Genomic DNA, 21188 nt, shown 5'->3' with positions numbered 1-21188 from the left:
AAGTAGTCACGTCCGCGCTTAGGATGACTGATTTGCGTTGATTAGGAGATAGGTTTCTAGGCGTGTGTGATGTAGTTTGCATTTCACGTGTGTAACGCGCGATAATGAAAATGCTGTGTTATCGTTAGAAACAAGGTCGTTTTCATTAGTAAACAGATTAGACGAGTTGTTTTCGTCGATATTTTATGTGGCGATGCCAAAGATGAAGGGAAGGGGCCATCGTGATATAATATTGCGCCACATCGCATGCGTGCTCCAACGTCGAAACGTTGAAACGCAATTTCGCGTCGGAAACGTTCGCGGTGGGATTTCCGTACTGCGCAGGCAGCCCGAACGACCTTCCAGTCGTTCCAGCGTGGTTTTTTTATCAGCTCTTGAAACGAATGACAGCTATTTTTACGAGATTTTGAGGCGCGGTCGAGGCCTGGCCGACCACGCGACGTATTTTGCAAACGCGCGAGAGAAGCAAGTTGACTCACGCGTCATACAAAAAGCGAGCGATAGCGCACGAGAACAGGCAATTTTTATGTAAATCGCCGGCGACAATTGAAGACATCAAAGATTACGTAATATCGTTGAAACGTGGAGATAACGAAATAATTTTCGCTCGCGAAGATGAGGAGAATCACGCGGAAAAAAAATTAATCTTCATACTCATTGAAGATCGGAACGTCCTCAATGTTGCGAGCGTCGAGCTACAGCATAATAGCGACGATACAACCGGGTTGCATAATATTACGTTCGTTCCTCTTTCGGCGTATCATGTACCGGCTCTATCGATTTCCTTTTCGTATCGCTCGTTAGGACGGCCAACACGAATATATCCTAGCTAGAAAGGCAGCATCTCTTTAAGCAGAACGCAATTAATGCAATTTTATTCAGGAGTATATAAGGGGCGCGCGCGCCAGATACTTATCTCTCCCTGCGAGATCGCCTTTTTGTAGGTCGCTAACAACGGTCGGCGGATTAGGCTCGACGAAGAAGGGTGAACGGAACTACTTCATACAAATATGCACAATGTGCCTCGTTACATTCAGGTGTCATTCAGAACGGCGTAATGAAATGCGAGGATAGACGGTTGCCAACTATGTTGCATTGAACGACCCGATGATCTGTGGGAACTTTCTCAACGACGGCTCTCTTTTTCAGATTTCAACCAGTACGAACATCACTAACGAACATCAATAACTTGCGATTAATAAGTCTCCTCAGGTATATATCCTCCTCTAATCTCGGCGAATCGCTTGACGCAACTCGATTTACGCGGTCAAAAAATCGAGAACATATTTGCTTTAATCTCAACTGATTAGCGATTGATTACGTATTGATGATTGACGTATATTAGCAAATAATCGTATATTCAACTAAAGCTGTGTAGCTATAAATATTTTAAATTCATCGTTTATAGAGCATGTCGCTTGCAAATAAATTTAGAACGCATGATCCGGACATTAAACGTGTATTCCTTATGCTGTTTCACATTCTGATTGTTTGGCTCATGAATAGTTCTACGACTTTACGAACATCATTATTATCGCCGAACAAATAATCATCTCAAATATGCTCTGTACATCTTGAAATATTTATATACGTATGTTTTTTTAATATATCATATTTACGCGAAAGAATAATTCATATTAATAATAATTATCCTTTTCTTAAAGAGATAATAGAAGATTATCCTTTTCTTAAAGAGATAATAGAAAAAATGATATTAAATATCAATAAATGTGTATAATAAATGAATAAATCGTTATAATAAAGCGTAGACATCGCAGTTTAGAATGTTCCAGAGCATTCGAGGTACAGCTGCAGCAGCTAATCGATAGATGCATGAAGGGAATATAGATATAATGTATAGAAAATGTGCGAGTATTCGCTATCTACGACCAACAAAATAAACACAATTTCATTATACCTTTATCTCATCTATTATTTCTCTTCAAAATTGTCTTTTCGATATCTTTTACGATAAAAGTAGATAATAAAATAAAAAAGAGATTAATAATTATTACTATCATCGGTTATAAAATGCTGCATTTTACGTAATTTTTGCAATTGATATTAATACTTTCGACTCAGATATAGCAATCTTACGTGATAATAACGTAAATTGCTTTTTAAATACACGGTATATTTTTTAACGTGGCAAAATAAAATATAAACTTCGCATAAAGTTAGAACGTATTTCCCTCGCGTGCCGTTTATATTAAACCCGAAGAGTTGCTTATACTTGATCGCGCAGGGAGGATAATATCTCCTATGCAAGGACAAACAACTATTACGCAATAAGAACGAAAATCGCCCCACCCTGATCGGGCGCGCGCGCGAACTTTACTCTCTGCGAGAGAGAAAAAGTACTACGTCGCAATATCCTCCCTTCGATCACCGCTACAAAGTTTTCCTCGCTGTCGAGGAGCATCGCGTAGGTTATCCCTTCATCGACTCGCTACATAAATAACGAAGCGGGACGGCTTCGTGCTTCCCCGAGCACACAATAACCTGTCCTGCCCGTTGGACTAATTTTAGTTGCCTCGCCGGTTCAAACGCGACCTTGAACTCGACAGTCACGTCGAGTTGATGTTGCAATCGGGGCGGGGTACGATACACGCACCCATAATTCTCGCAAATCTCAAATTCCGGTCGTGCGGACTCGAATCGGCCGACAGGCGAGCCGGTTCGCAACGATCCGTCTGTGACACTTGCGACATAACAATGTGTTTCGCAAAATACGCACTACCGCGGGTTATAGCAGGGTAGTTTCGAGCCCAGGGTGCACGCAGGTGTGGATGCGGTCCGGTGCGCGTTCTCGAAACGTCCATGAAACGCCCTATGCTATCGATCGCTTTCATGACCAGGTCCTAGCCGCCGAGAGTATGTCGCTGGGTGAAGGTTGATGAACCCGCTGCAACGCGATATGTGCCCGGTTCGGTGCAGATCCGATGCATGTCGAATAAATCGCAGTGAAATTAGATGAAGGGCCTGTAATTTTGCGAGATTATGCATTAGAAATATTAGCGCGAATTGCGAAGATCTTTATGCAAAATGTTACCTCATGGAAATTGCGTTGTTTCCTACTTAGCAGTTGTGAGCGTATGTATTTAATCAATTCTGTCTCCGATCAATATATGAATTATATAAAAGTTTGTTATTATGTTAATCTTTTCGTATATATAAATATTTATATTCGTCAGAACAGAATTAACATATGAAAAGATTATTTTGAAAAATCCAGATTTTTTATTTATTACTAGTTTGTGACGTTATTATAACAACTATATGTGAAATTTATATTACGTATATCCTCTATTGCAATTGCATATGTAATATATTTATAAGAATTACAGTTGATCTAAAAATATGTTTATTTTATGAAAGAAAATTGAATATACGTAATAGAATCGAGAATATATCTGTATTTATACACGTATTCATATACACAATATATATACATACAGCTGAGAAGAAGAGAAGGTCTAGAAGCAAAGAAATAAAAATATACAGAATAAAAATACAAGACTCAACGTGGGTTCTTTGAGCGTTCTAGAAACTTCCAAGAGATGCACTTCGACCGTATTATATCTCATGTACAGTGTTTATTTTTGAATGGCTAAGAAAATTGAATCGTACTTTTTCAACATAAAGAATGTATATTAAAGAGCATAATATTGGAAAGAAAAATTCGAAAAAAATATGAAATAAACAAAATTAAAAATTATATATGTGTATACAATACACATTACATATATGTATATTTTATATATAAAGTTTCTTAGAAAGTCATCATACTATTTGTTAATTCAAATTTTCAAGATTATTTAGAGATAATTTTTCTTGAAAAAAAGCTGTTAGTAAATTAAATTTTATATAAAAAGAGTTATAAGATTACTAAACTTATATATATTCTTTCGTTAATTTCAGATAACGTTTATTTTGATAGAATTTTAATTTAAGATTTAGTTATTAAAGACATATGAAGCAAAAATGGTGGAAACTTGCAAAAAATAATGATTTTCCTCGACATTTTCGCTCGAGCTTGTTTCTAAATGATTTCAAGAATCTTCCATTAGCAAGTATGATGCAATGGCCCTGAAGTATTTTGTATACTATATCTTATATGCTATATATATTATATCATATATGTTGTATATATGTAAAAGAACATTATATACTTTTGTATAGTACTTTTGTATAGATCTGTTTTGTTCACAGTCGATCTGTGACTTATCAATTGAGGAAATACATATATATTATTGCAGCATTTATGCATTATTTTTTATTATAAATAATTCACATCACATTATTAATTTTATAACTAAATGTCAGTTTAAATTAAATAATTAAATTAAATTAAATAATATTAATAGATTATATAAAAATTAAATAAGTAAATAAATTTATACACATATCATAATACTTTAATCATTATTAAAACTTATTATAAGAAAATTCATTAAAGTATCTAATAATTCTATTTTCAATTTTCTTCTAAATTTAATATTTGATTGAAAAGGGAATTGTTTATTATATTATTATGTATTATATATCGTTATATGTTGTTACACATCCGCCATCTACTACAGCTTATAGTTACTCTTAAGAAATCTGACCAGTAGATGATAATTTAAAGAAAATATGATTCAATTAATAAATATAATTGTGTATTATGTAATTGTAATTCTGTATTATGTAATAGACATCATAAATATACAAAGAAATAATTAAAAATATTAATTATATTTCAATTTATACAGAACATAAAATTAAAATTGCTAAAGCTAAACTTTACTTATATCGCATAAATTATCCGATTGCGATAAAACTTTAAACGATTTTTCATCAATTTTCATCAATTCTTTATCAAAACAAATAGATTCTTTTCTACTTAATTGTCTTTCTGCAAACAATATTTGATAAGCATACGATCCAAGTAAGGCTCCCAAAGTAGGACCAAGCCAATAAATCTAAAACAAGTAAAAAATTAAATAATCTAATAAGAATTTAATAGAAATAAAATAAAAATTAAAACTATATTATTTGTATATATATATTATTTTCTACCAGAATTATTATTGAAAAGCAAATATAGATTTTGCTCTTATATAAGATTGTTTAATCGCGGAATGCGATTGCCATTGAATTAGAAAAAACTGATATATGATGTATAAATAAACTGATATATGTGGTTTGATTTGTTATCAATCTCGTGCTCTTATGCTCGAGTGACTTATTGCTTACACGATATTCAATGTTATAAATCTCTTGTAAATGAATTAATGCAAGTTTTAAATTTCTGTATGTTCTTCATATAATTTAAACTTATTATATATATGTAATAAAATGAAAAAAATTGCTATAACAAATATAATCTATGATACAATAGCATCTTTTGGATTTAAAATCCACATGCACTGTTGTTAATATATAAAGATCAATCATAAGACATGAAATTGTCGTGATACTGTCTCTTAATTGCAATTCTTCTGTATACATTTTTATATATTTCCTATTATTTTTCTTGTTTACATTAAAACATTAAATTTTTTATTTTCAACTTACCCATTGATCTTTCCAAGCACTATTCCATAATGCAGGACCGAACGTTCGCGCTGGATTCATGCTGCATCCAGTATAAGGACTCTGAAAGAGTATGTACAGAAAGGAATTAATTATTAATTTTTTTCACACATATTTCTTTATAACAATTGGCAAGTTTATGTGTAAAGTAATTTTTCTTTCAAAAATTATACACATATAGTAGTTTTATTTTTTAAGATTAATAAATTACGTCATAAAAAAGACACGCTTCTAAATAAGAATAAAATATTAAAAATAATATTAATACTAAATAATAATTAAAGGAAACAAGATACAAAAATAGTTGAGAAAAAAAATTTTACCGCAGCAAAGGAAATAGCAGCAACTGCAAGACCAAATCTGAGGGCAGTCGAATCTGTAGTATGAGCGCATCGAGGATCCCATGTAGCACAAGCCGCACAAAGTATACAGCTCGTGCAAAACACTTCGATTAATATAGCTTGAACACTGTTAATTCCTGGATGAACCACCGTGACGCAAAGACCAATAGTCGAGTTCGCATTTCCATCGTTAAATAATTCCGCTGGCGTTATTATCTGATGACAACATAGAACACCTTTAATAATGTTTGGCATGCTATAGTGATAACGAAAATAAAAATAAAAACACTTTTAAAAGTCCATATCCCACGATGGCGCCGATAAACTGGCCCAGGATATAAATCGCGCCGGTTGGAATCGATTTCAGACCCACGATAACGGCACCAATGGTAACTGCTGGATTAAGATGAGCTCCACTTACATGACCTAGCATCTGAGAAATACCAAGATTAAAAAAATATAATATAAGTAATATAGGTAAATGTTATTCAAATTAAAAATAAAATAAAATTAAGAAGAGGTTCACAAAATATCAATCAAAACAAATTACAAAATGCTAAAAACCAAGTGCCGATGTAAAAGCGTAAAAAAATATATAATAATTATTATTAATAAATCACATTAAATATGATAAATCAGAGAAAAGATCGAAATATATAATATAAGATTAAAAGTGTGACAAACGTTTATTCAAATTTTTACAGATTAAATGTATTTTTCACGATTCGTATCAATTTATATGATAATGAAAATTGTATAAAAAAGCATATTAAGTAAATAAAAAATACAAGATAGAATTTATTAATAATTTGTCCATATTATTGAAAACACAAACGCTTGTTAACTCACATGAATTAATTATGCAGCAACATACCATAATTATAAGATTCACTGTCAAACCGAAAGTCAGTGCTGTTTGCAATGGTGGAGGTGGTGCTGGTCCCATGGTACCGATACAACCCATACAACCGATGAATAAGAGAATACCCGTACCAACAATTTCTGCTGCAAACATCGTTATTGTGTTCTCTTGCAGCTTCCACAGAACATCTGTAAAAATCGCGTATATTGACGTTCATCTAGATTCTAATGAAAAAAAAAACACTCACTATTTTGATTGTCTCCCATAGTGAAAGAGTGTACAGACGACAGACGGCAGATTTACTATCGTCACTTACTATTGACACATTACTTTAATAATCTGCACTAATCGCTATAAATCGAGGAAAAAATAGAGCATCTTATCGATATGTCAAGTATTTTCTTGAATCACTGTTTGCGTAACTATATGTCAAAGAATTTTTATTCCCGCGATATCGCATTATTTTATAAAATTGTAGTAGATATCTATCCAATACATACGAATCAAATATCTTCAACTTGTCGATTCACATGAATATACCTATGTTCTGGATGATCGTATTCTAAAAAAAATACACTACACTTTCAGATAGCACGTGGAAGAATAAAGCTCTGACTCAAAGAGTATAAAACCTTTGTTTTAACAGCGCATGCGTTGCCACTCGCAAATGCGTTTTTTCCTTGCCATTAGAAGTTACAACAATTTTAGCAGATTGCCCATAGAAAATCATCGCAACGCATTTTTTCCTTGCCATTAAAGTAGATTATCCATAGAAAATCATCGTAGGGAAGCGAACTTTGCACGCAAGCGCTCACGGTTTATTCTCGAAGGATATGTCGTGTTCGTCAGTCATCGCAGGTATACGTGTAGCAAGATAAAACAATTACAAGCTAACAATTTCTAGCGATGGGAGGAGATAATCGCACAATATTTCGAAATAATAATTATAGATCCGATACCGAATATGTGATGAAGGTGGCTAAGACTCTATTAACACCTGTCGGTATCTGGCCACTTTATAGAGGCACCTCTACATCCGATAAAATGAAGAATTTTTTGCAAACTGGAATAATATTCGGCCTGATGTGCTTTTTGCTTATCCCGCATGTTATATATACCTTCTTTGATGCAGAAGACCTGACTAAATACATGAAGGTCATAGCTGCTCAGGTATTTAGTCTGCTTGCTATTATCAAATTCTGGACAATGATCATCAATAGAGAAGGGATCAGATACTGCTTACAACAGATGGAGATTCAATACAGAGACGTAGAGTGCGAAGAAGATCGATTAGTGATGACGAAAAGCGCTAAAATTGGTAGACTCTTTACGGTGACATATTTGGGATTATCGTATGGTGGTGCGTTGCCCTATCACATAATCATGCCACTGTTGGAGGAAAGAGTCGTCAAGGCAGACAATACGACACAGATACCTTTACCATATCTTAGCGACTACATCTTTTTCGTGGTGGACAATTCACCATTTTACGAGATTCTTTTCGTTTCGCAAATTCTAATCAGCAGTATCATTCTCTCCACGAACTGCGGTGTTTACAGTTTAATCGCCACCTGCGTGATGCATTGTTGTTGTTTATTCGAAGTCGTTCGTAGACAGATGGAAACAGTCCTCAGCAATGGCACTGATAATCTACATAAGCGGCTCGGACAAATAATTCAACATCACATGCAAGCCATTAGGTGAAAAAGCCTTATAAATACGTATATCTCTCTCTTACGTTTCTATAAATTATTTTATTACTTTTTAAATTAAATTATATACAACTATAAAATATAAATTGAAAAAAAGAAAAGGCGTTTATTGTATCTCAGTTATCTTAATTTTATTTATGAATTTACTGAATGTAATGAAATATATTACAGATTCGCAGAGATGATTGAAAAATCATTAAACATTGTTTTCTTATGCGAAATGGTTGGATGTACTATTATTATATGTTTTCTGGAATTTGGAGTTCTTAAGGTATTTCTGTTAAAAATTAATGGTGCAAAATCAAATTATCCACTAATCCTACATTTTTACAAAGATGTTCTATGTTTATAAAATTATTTTAGGAATGGGAAGAAGGAAAGATTTTAAACATGGGCACGTATTTTGTTTTAATGACATCAATATTTGTGAATGTTTATATTATATCAGCTATCGGCGATCGTCTTAAAGAAGAGGTAAAATAAAATAATTTTATATTAGTGTTTATAATTTATAATAAAATATAATACATATCACATATAGCGTCATAAAAAATGATAACTTTATATAATAAATAATCAAGCTTTAATTTTTTTAAATAATGTAATCAATTAATTAAACATTCAATATTTATTTCTTGTTTATAAAGAGTGAAAAGGTAGGAGAATCATCATACTTTATCGAATGGTATAATTTGCCAACAAAAATCATAGCTGATTTAATTTTGGTAATGGTCAGATCTGGTCGTCCATCAACTTTAACTGCCGCGAAAATATTTGATCTCTCCCTTCAAGGATTTTGCGAAGTAAATATTTATTATGAAATTTATCTAAAAAATTAATAAGTATTAAAAATTAATATCTATCACATGTATATTTATGTACATTTTTATAGGTTTGCAAAACATCGGCGGCGTATTTCAATTTTATACGAGCAATGACCACATAAATTTATAAATATTATTGCACAATATTGTCGACTATCTTATATAAAATAAGTTGTTACGTATAATGTCGCTTCTTTAGATATAATATATATCTCACTTACACTTTTCTTATTTAATGTAAGTAAAACGGTCACCTATCTGTTCAATGTTCTGAACAATAAATTACTAATAGTAATACTTGAACAATGTTATATATCATATAATTTCCACATATAATGTCTTTATCCATAATCCCTCTTTTCTTGGAAAAAAATTTATTCAAATTATGAGTTATATCTAACATAGCATAATATCGCATAATGCGTACTCTTTGTTTCGAACTTTTATTGCGATATTATTATCTTTCCCTTTTCAAAATTCTTATTTTTCTTCGAATCCCATTTAAAGATTTGTAAAATGTAAATCGCAAATAATCAAAAACTTCACGTTCTATCTTCTGATTGCAATGAAATTACCAGGAGTAATTTGCTTACTAAGAATATATTTCAATAACATGATTTACCGATGTAAATAATTTGGCACTGTTAAAAATATTAAACTAAGGAACCGACAATGGTTCAAATTATTATTATACACCTGAATTATTCACACATATACACATGTAACGATATAAAATTCAGAATGTTATTTTTATAGATATAACTGGATAATATAATTTATTCTTTATGTGCACCACTATGCTGATTTTAGTAAATATATAATATATATGATAATATTCTTAGAAATATACACACGCACAAGATATATTTAATATTAGATTTCACTCCGTTTTTATGACTGATAGAAATATATCCCTTTTTGTACATCGCACGTTTTTGCTCTTGACAGAACAGCAAAGCAAATCTCCTATCTTTTATCTTACAGCGCTTGCGTAATCATTAAAATTATGCACATTTGCTTCCCCTGGGGAAATTGCGACGATTCTCAGAAGGTAACCCCTACACAAAGTTACCGCGGAGAGGCAAACTTTCTGCACGCAAGCGCCCATGCGGTCAACTTTCATACGACTCTTTTGATTATAGTTGAAAATCAAAACGCAATCAAGCAATTATAAAAACCGCGAACATGTCGTCGACTAACGCCAGCCGCACGCTGTTTCGAAACTTTAATTACAGGTCCGACGCGGAATACGTGGTGAAAGTCTCCAAAATCTTGTTGACGCCCGTTGGTGTCTGGCCTCTTTACAAGACTGATTCTACGTTTGATAAGATGAAATACGTTCTCCAAACGAGCTTCATGTTCAGTTTGATGTGCTTCTTACTCGTTCCGCATATCATATATACCTTCTTCGATGCGAAAGACTTGACGAGATATATGAAAGTGATAGCCGCCCAGGTATTCAGTCTTCTGGGTATCGTCAAATTCTGGACGATGATTATCAATAGAGATGATATCAAGCATTGTCTACAACAAATGGAAATTCAATATAGAGATGTGGAGAGTGAGGAGGATCGATCGGTGATGGTGAAACACGCCAAAATCGGGAGACAGTTCACGATCATGTACTTAGGACTATTGTATGGTGGTGCGTTACCTTATCATATAATTATGCCGTTGGTGGCAGATAAGATCGTCAATGAGGATAATATAACGCAGTTGCCTCTGCCATATCTCAGCGATTATGTCTTCTTCGTGGTGGAGAACTCGCCGTTCTACGAGGTTCTCTTCGTCACACAAATCGTCTTCAGCACCATCATCTTATCAACAAACTGTGGCGTTTACAGTTTAATTGCTACCTGCGTGATGCACGCCTGTTGTCTATTCGAGATCAGTCGTAGGCATATGGAAACTTTCTTGATCGACGAAACTAATGATCTTCACAAACGATTTGGTCAAATAATCATGCATCATATGCGAGCTCTCAGGTTGGCAAATAATATGCAAATGTTAATGACATATTTTATTAAATTATTAATGTAATGCGATATTAATATATTTTATTAAAATAGAAAGTGCGCATGTGTGTAAATGTGTGTAAAATAGAAAGCAAAGAAGATAAATACTGATTTCATTTTTATTTGATTTGATTTGATTTATTACATGAAGCAAATAATATTTCTTACAATACAGTTATTTGCAATAACATATTTTTATTATAATTTATAATAATTATTATATCATAAAAAGTTATTTCTACAGATTTACTGAGATGATTGAAAAATCATTCAATTTTGTCTTTTTATCCGAAATGGTTGGATGCACTATTATCATATGTTTTCTTGAATATGGCGTCCTCAAGGTATTTTATTAGAAATATTTTTCTATTATATCGATTGCTTTTTATTTTTGTAATTTTAATACTAAATTAACTTATATACAGTGTGTCCCTAGAAGTGGTCACCCTCTTTATTTTTTAAATTAAAGGAGATAAACTATAACAAATATATATGAAATTAAATGGCTTGAAATAAATTTTATTGTGAGTATAGTGATTGATTACAAAATTTATCTGTATTGAAGAATGGAGAGATGTGCATAATTTTTTTATAATAATGTAGATATTTTGATATAATAAAAATTATAGCGCTGTTTGAAACGAATATAATGATATATAATGATGTATGATTTAATGTAAATATTTTACATATTATACGAGATTTCCCGGCTTGAAATATTGCGGGCGATGTCCACCATTTTATTTTCGGCCCTGCGATATAACGATTTTGTAATCAATCACTATACTCACAATAAAGTTCAGTTCAAGCTATTTAATTTCATATATATTTGTTATGGTCTATCTTTTTTAGTTTAAAAGATAAAAGGGGATGGCCACTTTTAGGTGGGACACGCTGTATATACACACAATACATATGATATATATATACAGATGTATATACATTGTATTGCTTTTATGAATAAAATTATTTCAGGAATGGGAGGACAATCAAATGTTAGGTACAATTATATATTTTATTTTAGTAATTTCAATTTTGGTAAACGTCTTTACTTTATCATCGATCGGCGATCGACTTAAAGAAGAGGTAGACCTGACAAATTATTAATTTAACGAATATTGAAAAATGTTTCGCGTATTAATTAAACACTCTCGATATTTACATTTAATTTTATGCCACAAACAAGAGTATAAAAATTGGAGAGACGTCGTATTTTATCAACTGGTATGCGTTACCAGCGAAGAACGTGAACGGTTTAGTCATGGTGATGATCAGATCAAATCGTCCTTCAACACTGACAGCTGGTAAAATATTTGATGTATCACTTCAAGGATTTTGCGACGTAAGTAATTTTTGTGATTGTTCATTAATTTGATATTTAATCAAACAAACTGCTGAAATATTTAATGAATGTTCACAGGTATGTAAAACATCAGCGGCGTATCTTAATTTCATTCGAATGATTGCAGCCTAAACATCGCTGCAATATCAACTATCTCGATCGAGACATATCAATTTCTTATTTTCACTCTATCACAAATACAACACTTATCATCTTATTCGCATTTATCATTTATCTTCAAGCGACATTAATGAATCGAGCAATCAAAAAAATATATTACTATAATATATATTACTAAAAAATATTGCTATATAACTGTTAGCTAAAATAATATTTAACGTCATGATACAAACACTTGGAGCCGCAGTTTTTCCGTAAGAAAGAGAATTAAACTATAATTCTACAATAGAGTCGGCAGAACAACTTGAGATCGTGCTTCCCTCCCATGTTAAAGTTTCTTGGAGCATTATTAGTATCCCCTCGCTCTGAACACAATTGTACTTTTCTCTCAACTTTACTGGAACATTATTTAAAATGCAAATTACGAATGACGAGGGATCGTTTTAATCACTCTAGTCAGAAAACAGCCAAGTGCATCTCGCGCATGCTTACCGACAACTTTTCTCCCAACTTGACTGTTAGTCGTCATTGAATTATCATCAAGATTGCACTCAACGCAAACGATCGCTGCATTTATGGAAAAGTTCCATCCCATGCAAAACGACAAATGGATTTTGGATTTTTACTATGCTGCACAAGTCAGCTTCTGGTTGTTGAAGCCGATCGGTGCTTGGCCACTGGAACAACGAGCTACCAAAATAGAAATTATTATATATAGCTTATCAATTGTCCTCGCTATGTTTTTCCAACTGTTTATGATCATTCCGTGGATCATATGTATAGTTACCGCCAAATGGAGCATGTACGAGATTCTCAGGACTGCATGTCCGCTAATATTTTCAATTACTGTCTTTCTGAGATACTTACTGTTGCTATTCCGTCGAGATGAAATCAGATCGTGCATCGATCATGTTGTTGAAGACTGGCGTAACGCGACGATAATCGAAGATCGCAAAATCATGTTAGCGAACGCTAAATCCGGACGCTCCTTTGGCATTATCTCCGCGGCGTTTATGTTCGGCAGCGGTATACCTTATACCTGCATGCCTTTAGTGTTGCCATCCGTCGTTACAGAAGACAACGTGACAATTAGATCGCTGCCCAATCCTTCCGAGCTACTCTTTTTGGACAACCAGGTCATTTCAATGTACGGTGTTAAAATCTTTCATTCAGAGAATCGAAGGACATTTTACTTTCAATTTCTTCATTTAAATTTTCTTTCTCCTTTCTCTTTTTTTTTATTTTATAATGGAAATGTATCTAAAAAAATTTTTTAAATTTCTTTTTCATAATAAGTTGATCATAATCTTAATATTAGCACAGGCGTTCAAGAATATATTGCTAATCATATCAATAAAAACTTTTAATTTAAAAATAATTGTATACAGCAAATTGTATTAGCAAATTATAATTTTTTAGCAATTTTGTGTTCTTTTAATTATCTCATACAGGTCAGTCCAATTTATGAAATCGTATATGTGTTGGAAACTTTATCGTGTTGTACATTATATACCGTATTTTGCGGTACTTGTAGTTTAACGGCTAAATTCGTTACTCACGCGTGTGGTCAGTGCGAAATCCTGATGTATATTTTTGAAGATGTGATCGATGGTGGTAATCGAAACCAGGGCACTATCGATCAAAGAATTAGTTTTGCTATAACCCATCACCTCCGAATATTCAGGTGAGTTGATTAATAGTATAACTAATTTCATTTGTTTATCATTTATTTTCCATTTGCAATTTTCTAGAAATATATTGAGTTTCAGATTTGTTTCCGAAGTAGAAAAAATTTTAAACGAGATATGTTTAGCGGAATTTTTAAATGCTTCGTGTAACATATGTTTACTTGGTTATTATGTTATTATGGTATGTCGATTAATAATATTTGATAATTTGATATTTCATTTTATCAGAAAATCTAAAAAGATTTAAATATATATATTAATTATATTATACAAATATTATCTATATAATCTATTAATTATTTATTTTTAACCTTGTAGGATTGGAACAATCATGAATCGATGCTACAAATTTTTGTATATTTTTTTGCCTTCGTATCTATCACTTTTAACATATATATATTTTGTTATATTGGTGAACAGCTTGTAGATCGATACCAGAAAATAGGTGTTAAATGTTATATAATAGAATGGTATCGTTTACCTGAAAATAAGGCGCGTAACTTGATTTTCCCGATGATTATGTCGAATTATCCGATTGAACTTACTGCCGGAAAAATGACGACAATGACTATAAGCAGTTTCTCTAATGTAAGTATGCTAATTTTATTGAGGATATCTTGAATTGTGTAAATGTTATAAATGTGTTGATGCTGCCATATGTTATACTTTAGATTTTGAAAATGTCGATGACGTACTTGAATTTACTTCGCGAAGTTGTCTCGCGGGAAAATATATAAATGTGCAAAGATAGAGAGAATTTTTGAGACAAAGTATTTAAGAGTATAATACATTCTTCGAAGATTATTAATATTTTTAGAAATATGCGAGCAATCTACTAAGTAATAAGTGTATATGTAGTTGAATATGTAAGATCAAAATGTACAAGAATAATGCGAAGCACACGGTTATGTAAAAACTTTTACACACGCAATATTAGCTGTAAAGTTTTTTTGAGAAAAATATCAGAAAATATGAGAACTACATAATGTTAGTAACTTTGCGATTATCCTTGAACAAAAGTTTCCATCGATGCCACATCATCGCTGTAAACTTTGTTCAACCCTTCTTCTTCTTGATTTATTTTACAATCACAGCTGTTGTTTCCCCATAAATTGACAACATTAAAAAATGCAAATTACGAGTCACTACAAAGTCACGACTTTTATGACTCGTAGGGATCGGAAAGGTTCATCGAACGGGCCGCGCATGCTTCGTAGTCGTAGAAATCCGTGTTGAATTTTTATTTCGCAGTAGTAAAGTTCAAGTTGGCAGTAACGTTACATCGGAAGCAAAAGGTCGCGTTTGTTAACACACACATCGCCAATAAAATGAAACAAAATAAGAATCACATCTCGGATTTTTATTATGCCGTCCAGATAAGCTTTCGCTTACTGAAGCCGATCGGCGCCTGGCCGTTGCGACAGCAAGCCACCAAGATAGAAGTTATCATTCACGGCTTGTCGATCGCCGTCGCCACGTTTCTTCAATTTTTTTCAGTCGCCTCGTGGATCACATGTATAATTACTACAAAATGGAGTTTATACGAGATTCTTAGAACCGCATGTCCATTGATATTTACATTTACCGTATTTCTGAGGTATCTCCTGTTGCTGTTAAATCAGAATAAGATCAAATCATGCATCGATCAAATTGCTGAAGACTGGCGAAATGTGACGATAATCGAGGATCGCGAGATCATGCTAGCTAATGCCAAGTCGGGACGCTATTTTGGTATCATCTCCATAGCGTTTATGTTCGGCAGTGGTATACCTTATAACTGCATGCCATTAGTATTACCACCTATCGTTACGGAAGACAATATAACGATTAGATTGTTGCCCAACCCCTGTGAGCTGATCTTCTTGGACGTCCAGGTCAATTCAATGTACGACATTAAATTCCTTTATTTGCAAACTGAAAAGCTATAATTATATCATATTTTTAATCTTATAATTATAGCGATCTTCTGTTTCCCTTTTTGTCATAAAAAAAAATCAGAAAGTTTATAAAAGAAAAATGAAAAATTATTTTTATAATAAATTAATTATGTATTCTTAGCGATAGATGGTTAGATATATTTGGCTAAAGTTATAATTAATAAAAACATTAATGAAAATCATTTTAAAATATAATCAATAAAATACAATCATTTTAATTTTATATAATTGAAAAATTTTTTGACAATTATGTATTCTTTTAATTACAGGTCACTCCAGTTTACGAAATCGCATATGTATTAGTAGCTTTATCGTGTATCACTGCGTATACCACGTTCTGCGGCATTTGTAGCTTAACAGCCAAATTTGTAACTCACGTATGCGGTCAATGCGATATCCTGATGCATGTTTTCGAAGAGTTGATCGATGGTGGTAATCGAAATCCAGGTACCGTCGATCAAAGGATTAGTACCGCTATAATACATCATCTTCGAATACTCAAGTAAGTTGATTAATTGATTGTATAACTGATTTGATTTATTTATTTATTTATTTATTATATTTGAATTTATTTTCACTTGCATTGCAATTTTCTGCGAATATTATGTTAAATTTCAGATTCGTTTCTGACGTAGATAAGGTATTGAACGGGATATGTTTAGCGGAATTTATAAATGCTTCATGTAATATATGTTTACTTGGTTATTACGTTATCATGGTACGTTATTACAGTTTTATTTCAAAATTTTATTGTTTTTATTAAATAAAATGGAAATATTTTATACATATATATATATATATATATATATATATATATATATATAGTTTAATTTAATTTATTAGTTGTATTTCTAACACATTACTCTATATATATATTTTTAACATTATATGTGTAGGATTGGAATAATCAGGAATCAATGCTACAAATTTTTGTGTATTTCGTCGCCTTTATATCAATTACTTTTAACATATACATATTTTGCTATATTGGCGAACGGCTCGTAGATCGATGCCAACAAGTAGGCATTAAGTGTTACATGATTGAATGGTATCGTTTGCCACAAAATAAGGCACGTAACTTGATGTTCCCGATTATTATGTCGAATTATCCGGTTGAGCTTACTGCCGGAAAAATGGTAAAATTAACTATGAATAGTTTTTCTAATGTGAGTATGCAAAATTTAATTATGAAGACTGATTCAAAGATTTCTATTATAATTATCGATAACGACATATGTGTTATTATCTAGATTTTAAGAACGTCAATGGCATACCTTAATTTACTTCGCGAAGTTTCCTCGCGAGATATTATGTAAATATACAAGAGTTGCCTATATTTTTCAATGAAATAATTAGGAAACATAAAAGATGCGCGAAGATTATTAATATTTTCAGAAATATATGTTTGAAAAAAAGATTTTGCTGAATAATCTTAGACAGGTAATTTAACGTCAAATATAAAAATATAAAAGAAATATAAAAATAATACATAATACAAAATTGTATAAAGAAAAACTTTACGTTTTACAAGTTGTAGAGTTTTTCGAAAATATTAGAAAATATCAGAACTATTACATCAACAACTTTGCATTGATTATGCTTGGACAAAAGTTTCTATCCTGCTACCGTAACATTGTATTAAACATAATTGTCCATGTTTACCCTTTTCTGATTTATTCCAACCGCAGCTGCGCTGTTTCCCCCGTAAACTCAACTAACAATAAGTACATTACAAAATGCAAATTGCTAGTCATCAAAGTCGCGACTTTTACTTGCGAAGATTGCAGGAGTTCATTGAACGTGTCATGCGCATGCTTTCTAGCAGAAATCCGCATAATTCTGACAATCTAGATAGTACAGATCGAGCAAGCACCGCCTTTACATCATGGGAATAATGATCGACCGGAAACAACTAACAAACACCGACAGGGTAACGAAACGGAATATATGTGAATCATATATTTCGGACTTTTATTACGCCATTCAGATAAGCCTTTGCCTGTTGAAACCGATCGGTGCATGGCCATTAGATGACGATAAAACTTCGAGGCTTAAGGTGGCTTTGCATAAGCTATCAATGATGATCGCTACGTTCCTCTTAATTTTCACTATTGTGCCGTGGATCATGCAAATCATCAAGGAGAAATGGAGCGTCTTCCTGATACTCCGTACGATATGCCCGCTGCTCTTCATGTTGACGGTCTTCACGAGTTACATTTTGTTGCTGTGGCATCAAGATGAGTTCAAGTTCTGCATCGATCATGTGGCCGATGATTGGCGATGCGGGATAATCGTCGAAGATCGGAATATCATGCTGGCGAATGCTAAAGTGGGCCGCAGGTTTGGTATCGTTTCTGTGGCTTTCATGTTCAGCGGTGGTATGTTGTATGGTATGCTACCTATGGTGTTGCCGAATATGGTCAATGCAAATAATGTTACCGTGAGACTGCATCCGTCCCCCTGCGAATTTCTCGTGTTTGATTCCAAGGTAAATTCGACGTTCAAAGTGAGTCATAATTTTAATTAATAATGCTGATTGATAATGTTAAATTTATATTTCAATTATTATAAAATATTCTATTCTTATTGCGTTTTCTTTTTAATGACAACTTTTTTCAATTTAAAAACAATTTTTTCTTTACAAAAAATATCGAGACTCTAATAATTTTCGAATTCTAAATTATAATTTTTGCTAAAGAAGACGAGAATCTAAATTGATAAAAGAATTTTAAAAATAATTTATTAGAAATAAAATATATTTTATATTTATATAATAATATTCACGTACAAATCAATTATTGTATCATCGCACAGACTAGTCCTGCATATGAGATCGTGTATTTTTTACAACTTCTCTCCGGTTGTACTGCCTATAGCGCATTCTGCGGGATTTGCAGCTTGATGGCTCATTTCGTCACGCATGTGTGCGGCCAATGTGACGTGTTAATGGCAATTTTTGAGGAAACCGTGGACGGTGGCAAACACAATGACGGTTCCATCGAGAACCGAATAGCTACCGCGGTAACCCGGCATTTACATTTGCTCAGGTAATAAATCAAATGCAACAACATTTCAAATTTTTATGAACACCTGTTCTGCAATTTTGTTTGGCAGATTGGTTTCCAACATAAGCAATTTATTTACCGAGATATGCCTCGTGGAATTTGTAAACGCATCATGTAGCATATGTTTAATTTGCTACTACATCGTAACCGTACGTTGTATAATCGCCTTAGAAATCTCAAGCGATAGACGGCATTTAGGCTTATTAGGATAAACTTTAATAATTGTTGATTTCTTCTCTTAACGTCTTTCGATTAAAATTTCAGGACTTGAATAATAACGAGTCGTTTATACAGATTTTTATGTATCTTTTCGCACTCGCGTCCATCGTTTTCAATATTTTTATTTTCTGCTACATCGGCGATTTGCTCAAAGAGCGCTGTCAGAAAGTGGGTACCGCTTGCTATGCAATCGAATGGTATCGAATGTCTTCTAAAAAAGCAATTGATTTAATTATTCCGATTATGATATCTCGATATCCTGCAACACTCACTGCTGGAAAAATGATGACGATGACTTTGATGACATTTTCTGATGTAAGTAATATCGTTTTGCTCTTTAAATGCGGAATATGATTAAAACTATTTAATGTATCGCGACAGAGTTTTGTACCGATTACATGGATTATTTAGAAATTATAGTTGTACCGATTACATGGATTATTTAGAAATTATAGTTGGTCGATGTTAAATACTATAATTGACTGCTGGCAGATACATAAACTTAATAAATTTCAATAAAACGCATATCTACAAAGCTAAAACTTTCTAATTTCTGTACTGAAAATAAGATATTATATTCCGTAGATCTTAAAGACTTCAATGGCATATTTCAATTTGCTTCGTGAATTTTCCTCACGAGATTCTATAACAATATAACATACTTGATGATATCTCAAAAAGTAGTGTGTTATCTTTAGGCTATTTATAGCAAAGAGTTATTTTCTAATTTTTTAATTCTATTAATAATGCACGTGTTAGTACAGCATTTACGAACAAATAAATTATTCCACTTTAAAAAATGTAACAATTATATAAAACTTACAAAAATATAAAATAGAAGAAATAATAATATTTCAAAGCGTTATATTAACAGCATAATGAAAGTATGAATAATTCCATTAATTTGGATAAATAAATATTTCGTTTAATAATAAATATTTCAAATTTATTGAAATAAATATTTCAATAAAACCCGATATTATTGACAATATGTTTCGATAAAATCATAGTGCAAAGTTTCTCTTATTTTCTTAAATAAATACTGCCAAGTTCAAGTTACAAAGTCAAAGTTCCCGTGTATGATGCACAACTACACGTAGAGAAACCACATTGCATGCAAGATCGCAGAAACTCCTTTCAATGATTATTGTGCTTCCCCTAGAAATTCTTTAAATTTTTAATATATGCAGGCGTAAGAATTGATAACATCTTTCACTGTAGCGGTCAACAAAGAATTTCAATTCTGACTTTTCGTACATTCATTTTTCCATCACGTAATTATAAAATTTTTTCTGTCGCTCTAACATTATTAAAATTACGAGCTGTCTTATTCTCTGGCTTTTATATTATTATTATATAAAGAAACACACATAATCGTGATTATATAATCATCGAGATGAGTCACAGTGATCATTACCAAGAGGACGAGAAATAGTCCTCAATCGTCATCAATCAAAATAGTGTTATATTTCGCATGTTCGATTTG

General features: G+C 32.3%; 6 protein-coding genes across 6 annotated transcripts; 5 read left to right on the top strand and 1 right to left on the bottom strand.

Moving 5' to 3' along the window:
• Positions 1-4763: 4763 nt before the first annotated feature.
• LOC105252230 (aquaporin AQPAe.a) lies at positions 4764-7132 on the bottom strand. Its single transcript, XM_011259531.3, has 6 exons — positions 7028-7132; positions 6793-6968; positions 6208-6351; positions 5901-6134; positions 5560-5640; positions 4764-4964 (listed from the first exon to the last, which is right to left on the bottom strand). Exons 1-6 carry the CDS (start codon positions 7044-7046, stop codon positions 4779-4781), a joined length of 840 nt encoding a protein of 279 aa, XP_011257833.1. The 5' UTR covers positions 7047-7132; the 3' UTR covers positions 4764-4778.
• Positions 7133-7587: 455 nt separating this feature from the next.
• Positions 7588-9447, top strand: LOC105252279. The gene is made up of 5 exons (XM_020027851.2): positions 7588-8480; positions 8664-8763; positions 8856-8966; positions 9140-9295; positions 9385-9447. The coding sequence occupies exons 1-5, from the start codon at positions 7687-7689 to the stop codon at positions 9436-9438; spliced, it is 1215 nt and encodes a 404-aa protein (XP_019883410.1). The 5' UTR covers positions 7588-7686; the 3' UTR covers positions 9439-9447.
• A 910-nt stretch (positions 9448-10357) lies between these two features.
• LOC105252278 (putative odorant receptor 92a) lies at positions 10358-12928 on the top strand. Its single transcript, XM_020027852.1, has 5 exons — positions 10358-11301; positions 11576-11675; positions 12307-12417; positions 12518-12673; positions 12752-12928. The coding sequence occupies exons 1-5, from the start codon at positions 10502-10504 to the stop codon at positions 12803-12805; spliced, it is 1221 nt and encodes a 406-aa protein (XP_019883411.1). The 5' UTR covers positions 10358-10501; the 3' UTR covers positions 12806-12928.
• A 256-nt stretch (positions 12929-13184) lies between these two features.
• Positions 13185-15492, top strand: LOC109610073 (odorant receptor Or2-like). The gene is made up of 5 exons (XM_020027850.2): positions 13185-13929; positions 14245-14477; positions 14563-14662; positions 14800-15069; positions 15153-15492. Exons 1-5 carry the CDS (start codon positions 13369-13371, stop codon positions 15216-15218), a joined length of 1230 nt encoding a protein of 409 aa, XP_019883409.1. The 5' UTR covers positions 13185-13368; the 3' UTR covers positions 15219-15492.
• A 102-nt stretch (positions 15493-15594) lies between these two features.
• On the top strand, positions 15595-17788 carry LOC109610071 (odorant receptor 63a-like). The gene is made up of 5 exons (XM_020027831.2): positions 15595-16355; positions 16688-16920; positions 17037-17136; positions 17315-17584; positions 17669-17788. The coding sequence occupies exons 1-5, from the start codon at positions 15810-15812 to the stop codon at positions 17732-17734; spliced, it is 1215 nt and encodes a 404-aa protein (XP_019883390.1). The 5' UTR covers positions 15595-15809; the 3' UTR covers positions 17735-17788.
• Positions 17789-18004: 216 nt separating this feature from the next.
• LOC109610070 lies at positions 18005-20123 on the top strand. Its single transcript, XM_020027830.2, has 4 exons — positions 18005-18906; positions 19233-19465; positions 19533-19632; positions 19748-20123. The coding sequence occupies exons 1-4, from the start codon at positions 18304-18306 to the stop codon at positions 20054-20056; spliced, it is 1245 nt and encodes a 414-aa protein (XP_019883389.1). The 5' UTR covers positions 18005-18303; the 3' UTR covers positions 20057-20123.
• Positions 20124-21188: the final 1065 nt, after the last annotated feature.

Source organism: Camponotus floridanus, unplaced genomic scaffold (genome assembly GCF_003227725.1).
Source record: "Camponotus floridanus strain SB8 unplaced genomic scaffold, Cflo_v7.5 scaffold27, whole genome shotgun sequence".
In the NCBI taxonomy this organism is placed as follows: domain Eukaryota; kingdom Metazoa; phylum Arthropoda; class Insecta; order Hymenoptera; family Formicidae; genus Camponotus; species Camponotus floridanus.
The sequence above is the reverse complement of the archived record's forward strand: the minus strand, read 5'-3'. Positions and strand labels throughout refer to the sequence as shown.